General features: G+C 37.7%; 1 protein-coding gene across 1 annotated transcript; it reads right to left on the minus strand.

Moving 5' to 3' along the window:
- Window positions 1-441: 441 nt before the first annotated feature.
- Window positions 442-864, minus strand: LOC126419597 (uncharacterized). Its single transcript, XM_050086784.1, has 2 exons — window positions 640-864; window positions 442-522 (listed from the first exon to the last, which is right to left on the minus strand). The coding sequence occupies exons 1-2, from the start codon at window positions 862-864 to the stop codon at window positions 442-444; spliced, it is 306 nt and encodes a 101-aa protein (XP_049942741.1).
- Between the last annotated feature and the right edge of the window lie 12,018 nt (window positions 865-12,882).

The raw sequence follows: 12,882 nt of genomic DNA on the forward strand, positions 1-12,882 counted from the left end.
TAGTAACATCTTGTTTTTTCTCTCGATTCATTTTCATCTTTAGCTGTTGGTAATTTGCAAATGTGTACAACACCTTTTATTTTCTGCTTCAAGTGAAGTGATATTCTCGGAATCGACATACGTTTGATCATGGGGGCTTTTGTAAGTATCATGATGAATTCTGTGACGAGTCTTGTCCGTGGAATTAAGTCATTTGTTTTTACCTTATATATTATTTGAGCATGTGTTGTTCCAATGTTCAACAAGCTGAAAAACAGTATAAGAAGCCAGCGGTTGCTTATTCTTGAAGCACAATATGCTGATTTCAAACGGTCGACAACATTTACACCTCCTTTTGTGAGATTGTAAAATGTAATGACTTCAGGGTTGTTCGCCTCGCCACTGTCAGCGTCTATAACATCTTCGCTGTGCATGGTGGATAACATTGTTTTTCTATTTCTCCTATTTTATGTATGTGCAAATCAAGCAGTTGTTGCTTGGTTTTTCACCAAATGCGAATATGCTGCTGTTTAGTTCCCTACACTTTAGGTCCAGAAGCCCCAGTGAAATTTCACTTTTATTCTTCCGCAGAGTGAGTCACTGATTGGCATACATTTCGTTCGCCAATGGTATAGATGTAAACTACTTGTCCATCGTCACGTTTCTGCCTGTTTTGTCATTCGGTTGAATCAATCCTAACAACACATTCTCTGCATAATTGGGTACCTGATATGACCCAGGTGGCTGTTTGCCTGCATATACTTCCATACCTAGCGTATAAAACGTTCTGGCATCACAGAGCGCATAACAGTTGATGCCATATTTTGCGCGCTTGTTTGGTATATACTGCTCGAATTTGTAACGCCCACGGAATGGATCTAACATCTCGTCTATTGTTGTCAATGCACCAGCACTATAGCTCTTCTTGCAAACATCCGCAAATTCGTCAAGTATTTCTCTAATAGGTGCGATTATCTGTTTCCTTTCTCTGAGCTCCCGTAGATTTTCCGTCAAAACGTATAGCTTGGAGAAGTGTGTGGAACCTTCGCTTGCTCATCGATGCAATAAAGAAATCCGGTGCAGTCCCATCTGTGGCCCATAGCACATCAATATAGAGACGCTGTGCCTTTTTCACTCCTACGAGATATAATACACTAATGAAAGCAGATAACTCTTCAAAAGTAAGGCTTTCTTTCCTTAAACTATTTTCTAAGGCAAGTCACAGTGTCAGTATTCTTTCATGACTCTTGAACCAAATGTTAGCAATGATTAAACTATGCTCTGTGCAAAATTCTGCTAGTCTATTTCTCTTTCACTATTCCCCCCTCCCTCCACCCATGTTCACCTACTATGTTTCTTCCACTTCGTTCCTTGCAATCTAATTCCGATTATCCATCACAATTAAACTTTGTCTCCCTCAGCTATTTGAACAATTCATTTTATGTCATCATACATTTCTAGAATCTCTTCATCATCTGCAGAACTAGTTGCATATGAACTTGTAATTCTGTGGTAGGCGCGGACTTCGTGTCTGTCTCGGCTATAATAATGCGTTCACTATGCTGTTCATGGTAGGTTAACGGTATACCTATTTTTTATACATTATTAAACCTACTCTTCCATTACCCTATTTGATTTTGTATTTATAGCCCTGCAGTCACCTTACTAGAAGGGCTGCATCCCTGCCACTGAATTTCACTAATTATCACTATATCTAACCTAAACGTTTCTAACTTTTCTAACCTACCTGATTAAGGGTTCTATTATTACACACTCCACTCTATAAAATGAATATTTTTATTATCTTGATGACGACATCCTCCTGAATATTCTCCACTCAGAGGTCTGATTTGGAAACTATTTTACTTCTGAAACATTTTAAGCAAGAGATTGCCTTTGTCATTTAATCACACATTAGATTTGCTTGACCTTGTTTTCAGCTGTTTCATTGTTAAAGCACAGCAGGCATGTTTTGGTGGCAGATACAATGCCAGAGCAGCCAATCACCCCGAATGTTGCCCTTGCAGCCACTGAAAAGGCAGCAGGCACACTTCAGAAAAAAATATGTTTATCAGCTCTCTCAACATACATCCCTCCACTGTAGTTGTATCTATGGTACTGCTGTCTGTACTGATGAGACACACATGCCACCCTGTGAACTCAAGGTCCTTAGCATAAGGGATCATCGTTACAGAACGATTAGGAAGATCTCTCTTTAAATTCAATAATTTATCGTTAATGTTTCCTTCTGTTATTGTCTGTTATGACCTGTTTCTTCACTACTGCGTTTGTTAATAGCATACACAAGCACTAAAAATTTATTGTAATATAATACGCAATTAATTATCATTAAGTCACTATTCTAGATCTACATATCAACTCACATTCACTGTACAATCAAATTCATTGTTGTCATGTAATATCTTGCAAGTCAATAACCAAACATCCGTTTACTCAAATAAATCGTTTACACTTCTAGTAAAGATACGTCACATGATTGAAAACATGTAACATTCTGCTTTTATGACTATTTATTGCTAACCCAAACATCAATATCTTAGCAGAATTAACATCACTTTTGAAACATTTACCTAGTATTGAAGACTTTAAAATTTTGTTAAATGAAACACTATAATCTTCATGATCATAAGAAAACTCATGTATTTTTCAAACATGACTTCGTAATTATAACATTTTACAATCGTCCTTGATACATCACCTCAGACTTACTTCACAGCTAAGTGCAAAATCTCGATAATGCTCATCATTACCTTAGTAGACCAAATCTATCTAGTTACATTATTGAACACTAAATTAGCTGTACTTCATAGACAGCAAACTTTCAGCATAACGTTATCTAGACCCTCAGAAGAACATAATCACTCATATTTTTCAAGCTTTTCGGTTCTTTGTGTTTTTCTCCATTTCTAGTGATAAACATTTACATTAACATGTAATTGACATTGTTATCAAAAGAGACTATTTATGGTATTGTACCTTGACATAATGACTGGTAGTAGCTCACTTCAGAAAAGTGAATGAGAATTAATTACACTCCTTTTATATTTCACAAGTCAGTTATTAGGCTTTATAATTCAATATGGCAACAATTTTGTCAATAACAGTGAAACACTTACGTCATCGTAAGAATTGGTATAACCAGAATTAATCAAGATAGGTGTCAGTTGCGCCTCACATGAGATGTATGAAAAAATGAGGCTGTTCAGTTTCAAGAGTTGTGGACTGATTTAAGTTGGTAATCTAAAATGTACTTAGATTCTTGGCTAATGTTAAATAATATTAAAACGCTAAAAACCTGATTCGAGTACTGATCAGCATGTAAATCCAAAAGAGAAAGATAGACCAGATAACTAAATGGAAAAATGAGACAGAAATACAGCATAAACCTGCAACAGAAGATTGCAGTCTCGTTCGGTCTTCTAGTTTTTTCTGTTTCTCCCATCCTATTCCTTGCTGTTGACCTACTGCATCTGCTGATAATCTCCACCACATTTTGGGCCTGCATCGTCTCCATCGTCCATGGAGCATTCAATAAAATGCTTCCTGCGCAATATGTTCATTTTGCCTCCTAAGAGTATATTCACCCTGCCTCCACTTCCTGCTTATTTGCAGCTCAGTTGGCTTCTGGCTCGTTCATTCCCAGAGTGTTGCGTTAGAGACGACATCTGACCACCATATCCACAGCATGTTCCTCAGACATCTGTTGTTGAATGTCTGCAGCTTATGGATTAGCCACTTTCTCACTTTACATGTGTGTCATCCATATAGAACAACAGATTCAACATTACACTCAGACATCCGATGTTTGGTCCTCAGAATAGTTTTCTTCGATTTCCCGATTGAGCGGAGTGTTGTAAAGGCGCCTTGGCTTTGTTTTTGCGGCTGTTAATGTCTTCTGCTAAACCACCGTATGGTGTAACCATACACCTCTGTACATAAGTAAAATATCAGTCTAAATACGTTAACAATCATACCTACATACAAAAAGATATCCAACATCACACATGAAACGAACTTAATAATTAATAACAAGTTTCACAACTAACTGTTCACAATGCTGGAAACCAATGGCAAAACAATATCTCAGCCATTTATTGAGAAGACAAGTAACATCTGGAAATTACTCTTGCACAGTAATCTATACATTCACTCATTAATACCAAATGGCTAAAGGATAATATAATCTTCACAGAATCCAGTAACACAGAGAAAATCCACATGTACAGTTCAGTTAGCATCACGAAGTGACCAAAAATGAAACTTTGGCCTCTCTCTCTGTTCCGAGCTGATCTCGATATTTAAATTTCTCCTGCTCCACTTTTTCTCCATAGATCCTCAATTCCACTTTAAATGCTGATATTTGAATAATCCTGAACTTCTGCAAATTTTACGTAAATATTTGGTCTAGCATTGAGTTCCATAGCTTACTCACATTTATAGATAATTCGTTTTATAAGTCTGGTATGTTCATCAATTTGTTCGACATCTCGTCGTCACTGGTCTAGCATGAAGAGCACCAAATTTAATGGGTTTCAACAGTAATCCCTACTATACCAGTATGAGTTAATTTGGTATCCACAATACAGAAGAAAATGTTAGCAGATGCTAAATCACGTGATAGATGACAGTATTGTGGGTGGTAGAACCACTCATGGGAAAATTCCTGAAGTAGCGAAGGGCCAGGTTCCCACTCAGAGATGCAATAAACGTACTTGGAGTACCCAGTCTAGCCTCGAGAACAGGGCGGGTTTCCTAAACACGAAATGGGTGAGAAATAGGAGCAAGAGACAATGTCTTAATAAAGCTTGGAAAGCCTCCTCCTAGTACGTTAGGGAATTGATCTTAAGGAAGTCGAATTAGCTAAACATTTGAAAGAAAATGAAATATGTAGATGGCTATACTATGATCTACAGCGGAGTAAAACAGGAACAAAGAGAAAGTAAACGTGCTACCGTCTACATCCCTTGAAAACAGTGAGATAAAACACTTGACTATGAAATGCAAAAGGACGCACTGTATTATTATGGATTAAAAGTCCAAGATCAAACCAAAGAATAATAGCAGCTAATGCTCCACGTGAAGGAGATATTGAGTACTTTAAGGCCTTTTACTAGCTATTACAAATAATATTGAGCACATTAAATAAAAATCGGTATTTCTTCACGAGAGAACAGAATGATAGAAATGGAAACAGACCATTTCAAATAATGGTAGTCTCATAGGAAGAAACGTATATGATGGAAATGGAAAAACGTTTCAGCAATTTCGCTATCTTTTCTCAAAACTTAGTATAATATAAAAAGGTGTCTGCCTCCGAAATATCTAAAGTTACCGACATTACGCAGGTAATATTGTCGCATAATTAGCTTACTTTCAATGGGAAAGATTACCAGAAGAAAGAAGGTCTTGCTACTACGTACTGGTGCGAGACACGAGGCTGAAGAGTTGCTTACATGATTACGTATTTTCCACAAAGGTCTGAAATTTATAATTTATAATGACGACAAAAACATAAATTTCATTGCTGTTACAATCAGCAACACACAACATCATTCTTCAGTTTACTCATCATGCCAACTCACCACACACAAACAAGCAGCATTTAGGGCCACACTCTACAAAGCACACTCATTTAATTTCGAAGGAATCAGACTTGCAACCAAATGTATCATAATAAAGAAAGTTTTACTATGTCGAATGGCTTCAAAAAAATCAAATAAAATAAAAATAAAGAAAAATCATACACAAAATCGGGTAACAGAAATCTAAGCCTGAAATTACTAATAACTGCGGACCTATTTTCAAAGAAATAACTATTTATTGCTCCACTGCCAATGAGTTACGGTACCTATTATTACACAGAATAAAGACTGATTGCCTAAAATTCAACACTGAGGTTTATAAAATATCATTCTTCAGTTTACTGGCTACTCACTCAGCAGTTACCGACCATACAAGCTTAGGTTCTTACCAAAAACTGTGGAAAAGCTATCCTTAACTGGCCTCAGGAAAGTGCATTTTGCTATGGGCCACGGAATTTTCTATCAATTCTAAAAACCTCTTGTATTCAAATATATGTTAATGTGGACACGACACTCAAGGTTTTTTGCGATGGGCCACATTCAGGAAGTCCGAGTGGTCTGTCATGGTTTATAAGTGACAGAAATTTTTAGTTGTTATAATTATTAATAACGAATGAACCAACGACTTCATCATAAAACCTAAACAATTGCAAGTTAAAACAATTCTTTGTGAAAATCAAATGTATGAAAGTTTCATGGACAAGGCAGCAAACAGTAAGCGTAAGAAGAGATGGCTGAAACATTAGAAAGGATGTAAAATAAATTTTTCATCCCTTACAGGAGCAAAGAAGAAAACATCCGGAAAAGAATATGTAGAAAACTGTACTTTGATGTACAGCGGGGTAAAATAAGAACAAAAGCGCAAGTAAAAATTTTGCCATCTACAATCCTAGAAAATATTAAAATTAAATGCTTGACTATGAATTGCAAATGAATGCATTGTAGTACTAGGAATTAAAGGTATAAGTGAAATCCAAATAACAGAAGAAACTAGCGCTCCACAAGAAAGAAACATTGACTCCTCCAGGGCCTTTCACAGAAAATTACAAGTGATGTTTAAGAGCTTGAATAAACACTAGATGGTCTTCAGAATGAGATTTTCACTCTGCAGCGGAGTGTGCGCTGATATGAAACTTCCTGGCAGATTAAAACTGTGTGCCGGACCGAGACTCGAACTCGGGATCTTTGCCTTTCGCGGGCAAGTGCTCTACCAACTGAGCTACCCAAGCACGACTCACGCCCCGTCCTCACAGCTTCACTTCTGCCAGTACCTTGTCTCCTACCTTCCAAACTTAACAGAAGCTCTTCTGCGACCTTACAGAACTAGCACTACTGAAAGAAAGGATATTCGCAGAAGAGCTTCTGTTAAGTTTGGAAGGTAGGAGACGAGGTACTGGCAGAAATGAAGCTGTGAGGACGGGGCGTGAGTCGTGCTTGGGTAGCTCAATTGGTAGAGCACTTGCCCGCGAAAGGCAAAGGTCCCGAGTTGGAGTCTCGGTCAGGCACACACTTTTAATCTGCCAGGAAGTTACTGGATGGTCTATATGGGAGATCTAAATGGTAGAATTGGAAATATACCAACCCCAATAATAGCAGCCACATCTAGATAAACGTGTGTATTAAAAACGGAAATAAACTCAGCGACTGTGCTATCTTCTTATAAAATTTAGTGAAATATAAAAATGTTTTTGCCTCAGAAATATCAGAGGTTACCGACATTTGCAAGTGATTTTTAACTATCTTAATAGGCTAAATAAAAGACAGCGTAGTACGTGTGGTATTTTGAAGATAAATTTCTTGTACATGATGAGACAAAAGAGGATACTCGAGCGCTACTTACACAATAAAATATTTTCCACGATGGTATGATACTCATTATGTAGCATGGAAAAAGACAGTAGCGAGAATTTCATTGCTATTACATTCTACAACGTAAGATGAAAACTGGTGACACGTAACAAAATTCAGGCCTCACAAAAATGGAGCAATTGGGGCACACTAGACAGATCACACTAACTTAATTTGTAAGAAAACAAATTTACCACGATATGTGGCACTACATTAAAATATTGGCATGGTCAGTCGCTAGTGAGGGAACATGTAGTTTATGCACACAAATACACAAAAATATAGCGTGACTTACCCACTCCGAATGTAACAAACAATTGCTCATCGTTTTTTTAAATATAACTATGTTTGTAAGCACACAAGATTGCCTTTTTAACGAAAAAATTGGAAAAAATCTGCCATTAATTGGCCACAGAAGATTGTGTTTTAACGATGGGCTCGGAATATCCCATGAATTCTGGAAAGACCTGTTGCCAACCTGCAGTTCTGAAAACTGGCGGTCCCCCCAAGAGTGGATTTTTACGATGAGTCTCTTTCAGAAAATCCGTGGGGTCTCTTATGGTTTTTAGGTGACAGAAACTATTAGTTGCCATGGGTATGGTGGAAGAGTGAAACAATGGCTGCGATAGCTGCATCGTAAAACACAAACAACTGTGGGTTGAAAGACCTTCTTAGTGAAAATTAATCTTTGGACGTTACATGGACAAGACAGTAAACAGCAGAGTGTACGAAGAAATAGCTGAATCGTTCTAGATGGTATTCGAACTGTGGGCCAAAGTGCGTAGAAAACTAACGCACAAAATATGAAACCATTTCCATAAAGGGGCTCAGAAAGAAGCGAAAAATGACGTTAGAATTGAATAAGAAGGGGTCAAAAATTTTCTTTAGAAAACCATACAGTATAGAATCGGTTTACCAATGAGTCGAAATCGATGTGAGCTCTGAGATAATTACCACACCGACATGAAGATACCCGTTTGGTAAATAGCCTGTACTGATGCGTGAAGAAGTCTGTAACTACCTACTTCACATCCTAGTCCGACATAAATCGTTGACCCTTGAACGCCTTTCTAAAGGGACCGAAAGCGTGATAATCGCATGGGGAGGGTGCTCGTATTTCTTCACTTGAGCTGACGAAATTCTGCGATACGTAATTTGCGATACTCGGATTCGGGTTATTATTATGCAACAGCACCCATTGCTGCTGTTTTCTCGGACCATTCTGCTTCATAGTAAGTCTTAATTTGCCCATTGTTGCGCAACACGTTTCTCCATTGATGAACACACTACGTTCAGTTAAATTATCAAGCAATGAGCCCAGTAATCAAAGAGCAGCTAATGACTGACACTTGAACTTCCTGGAAGGTGGGGACGATGTGTGCAATGTTGTTCGTTCTCCGAAGGATGTCTACTAGTGTTTGGCATCCAAGGAAAGAATAACATCACATTGGCTCTGTTTCGATGCGTTTGGTAATAACGTCGAAATGACGCACATCTTTGAATTTACCGCCAAGTACGTCCGAAAGACACGAACGGCACATAAATCTCGTACCTGTTGTTAGTGCTTGTATACCCGCATTGATGCCCCGCTACATTCTATATATGATCAAACGGAAACGCTCTCAGACGGACTTTTCTGATCACTGCTTATTCGTACATAAGCCAACCCTTGGGAGTGTTAACAGAATCTTTCTTTTACTATGATCACTATTGTGTCACGCCTAAGTCTTTTACAACTGTTGTTTTATCGGTGTTTGGTGTTCCTGGACTTTTCCAAGGCTCAAGAGCGTCGTGATCCAGGCATATCGATGTTTCAGGGCTCTCAGACGATTTACCACGATTTTGAATCCGACCTATATGTCAACGTGTTTAGTTTCGGCAATCAGTTGACCGACATTTCTTATGAGAAATATACGAGAGCATAGCGTATAAACTGCCGACGACTACCCTAAATTTCTTTCTAGTGCCGTCAGTACGAACTTCCTCTCGACGATAAAACGAAGTTCCAAAATCCAAAACTTGAACCCAAGAAACAAATCCCTAAATGTGGTGAACTATATACATTACTTTCTGTGAGGCAAAGTACCAGCCACAGACATACGTCACCAACGATCTCCTTGGCCGCCGAACGTGCAGCGCTTTCCTAGGGCTTGAGGAAATCGGCTTGAGTGTGGCCGAACTAGTGCAAAGCATACGGACCAAACTTAACACACCATAAAGAAGAGAGGAACCAATGTGGTATTATTACACAGTCAACTGTATGGTACGACTCTTCATTTGCTCAAGCAAATAGTAATGCGTCTTCATAAAATCACAAAGCTTAAATGAACAGGTTGCTTCCGCTACTTATGGTTATTTCAGTAATTTTAAAAATTCGTTTTAAATTACTACTTTGCAACGGTCAAGATAAAGTGTAACACTAATGTCTGGCACTGTCTGAAAGGATCATTTATTTATCGTCTCACGTTATGAATTCGTGAAGAATTTTGGTGTGTACGAACGAGTGTGTGAGGAGAGTGATATGATGTGCAGTTATGATGTAAATAAATGAACTTTTACCGACATTACAGAATTGAAAACGGTTTCTCAGAACACTGTGGAACTTTTTAAAAATTATTCATCTCATTATCCATCGTGTAATTTCGGAATTTATAAAGATAACAACCAACGATCTCACAACAGGAACGTACATGTCGCATCATCTCGCTGAAAGGCAAACATTCCTAGTTATGCACTGTATTGTATGCATAAGCTGCTACCCTGTGTAGTTATGGAACGACTTGATTATGTATTAAGCTATATGAATCTTTATGACACTGTATACAACTGATATATCTGATCGTAGTACAATTCACTAAGGCACAAATTTAACATAAGCGCAGTGGTACAGCATATCAATAGCTAAGACATGTGAAGCAAAATGGTACGTAATCACCCAGTAAAAACGTACCCAAAAGTTATACAACGAGAATTCTTTCAGTTTATAGAGAAAGGCGGTGTAGTGATACTGTTGCTCATATCTGTGGACTAATGAATTATAGCTAGACATATGCTTCAGTAAACTAATGAAGTGCTATCGTGAGCTTTGAGTGCAGAAAGTGAAACGCCCGTTAGCGTTAAAGAAAGACACAATGAAAGAGGCAGTGAATGAAATGGCATCACAGGATCTTAGTGATGGAGAAAAAGTTCAGAATTGTGCTACCGGCTGAGATGTTATGATTACAGTATACTGGAATGAAGAGTGTGTGAGTTTGGTCAATTTTTGGAGCAGGGATGCGCAATAATTTCAGACCAAAACGTCATCATCCCCATGCACCTTCAAGCACACCTTCACCGATTTCGCAAAGCGAAAACTATGCTGGATGTTTTCCTTCCGCATAACGATGAGACATTAAATAGTTTGTGCCGCTAAAAGAACCTCTTCGTAACATTAACTTTGAAGATGAGGACACTGTGAGAATATAATTGCATCAATGGCTTCTGAAGGAGGACCAAGAGTTTAACTGTATTGAAATATAGCACTTGTTAAAATGCGGAAGCAGACTGTGAAAAATGGGTGGAAATTATATCGAAATATCTTAATTTAATAGTGAATGTTATGGTTTTCAACATTCTTTGATACGGATCTATTTTTCTGCATCACACAAAAAGTTTGAAGAAGCAATATGTGCATTGCACATGAACATCTATTGTAGACTTTATACGAATTCATTACTACCTGACGCTTGATGAATGTTTGGTATACCAGTTGAATCTAACACTCCTCCAACTCCCCCTCCACAACCACGATCCCATTCATACATGCAAATGATTCTGTCAGCTTCTAAAACTAATAGTTAACAAATGAATTTGTGATTATTACTTTGTCAGTCAGACATTTGTATCGACGCACTCCAGTCTTAATCAGCACAGTTGTTCACCAACAGTTTTTGTACTCTAAATGTATGCTGAAGTGACATACTTAGCAAAAACGATTAATGTGGTTGATCTTGACAGTTAAAAGAGGCAGCATCTGTAACCGTGTGGAGAGTGGAATTCGTATCACACGTAGCATCCGGTATTTGTCTTGATAGTGGACTCGTATCACATGTGTAGCCGAATACGAATCGTAACATATAACATGGAAGGATGGATGAGACTTAAAGAATGTTTGTTGTAATATGCATCAGTACAACATAAGGAAGCGCGAAAATATCACTCTTGTCAGTGAGATCAATAAAATTATAAATCTGACCCCTAATTTTTTTCATATTAACAGTAACCTACACAATTGAGACGAATTCACGCTATTTAACAGTATCGAACAATCAACGTATGACCACACCGTCCAGATGAAACAAGGACAGTCAGTTTCTAATGGAACTGATCTCGAAACCTCATGGCAGAGTGAAGCTGTGTGCCAGACTGGGACTCGAAAATATGACAATTGACTTTTTTTTTGTCTGCACCGCATGTCCTATTTCCCCAACATCACAGAAGTTTGTTCTGGATACTGAACATCCCAGTTTTTACTTTATTTACACGAACATTTTCGGTATCACATTATCCCTATCTCCAGGTCCCTTATTGTTAAAAACAAAGCGTACACATCTAAAAAATGTCAAGATATACAACTGCTGTTATCACAAAAACGAAGTGCAGTAATAAAAGCCCTTAAAACCTATGTCTAAGATAAGTCAAGGTATACAACTGTTGACATCACAAAAAGGAAGCGTAGCAATTAAACTGCTTAAAACCTACGTAATGCTGTATTTAGCGTGAAGAAGTATATTTATGCACACAAAACACAACAAAACAGGATAGTGACCACACTGTTTAGTAACGAAAGTTACTCTATTATCATCACAGACTTGCAATAGATCATGCCAAGCCATTACAAAAAACATAAATTAGAAAACGTACAAACCAAGTAGTACAAACGAACAAAGCTTGCCTAGCTTTTTCGTAAAACATATCCCTAACTCTTAAGGATGAGAATCAACCTAGTTCTTATGGAAAATTACTATCATAAAAATTAAAACCCTTATCAACCATGAGGAATCCTCCGAAATTCTCACTTGAATGTGTTATTACTATTCACTTGTGAATACAAACCAGCGACCCGTGTAATGAGCGATTAAACCTATGCAAATAGTAATTAACACATAGAAAGCTCTATCACAAAAGGTACTGAAGGGATGGATCAGGTTAATAGCCGATGAATGTACGAAAACGAAGCAGACTGCAGAGCAGAAGGCTACTAATTAAGGAACAGACTGGCGCAACAATGCGCAACATTTATTCTGTTCAAGACCACTAACAACGAGAAAAGTGAAGCGAAAAGACATAAAAACATGAAAGATGTGGCAGCAAGTAATATATATGTGAAAATTACAGCATATAAAAATATACTCAAAATATCGGCAAAGAAAATGAATATTTGGTTTTATAAACAGTTACCACAAAAAGCGAA

Source organism: Schistocerca serialis, chromosome 9, assembly GCF_023864345.2.
Source record: "Schistocerca serialis cubense isolate TAMUIC-IGC-003099 chromosome 9, iqSchSeri2.2, whole genome shotgun sequence".
NCBI classification, from domain to species: Eukaryota; Metazoa; Arthropoda; class Insecta; order Orthoptera; family Acrididae; genus Schistocerca; species Schistocerca serialis.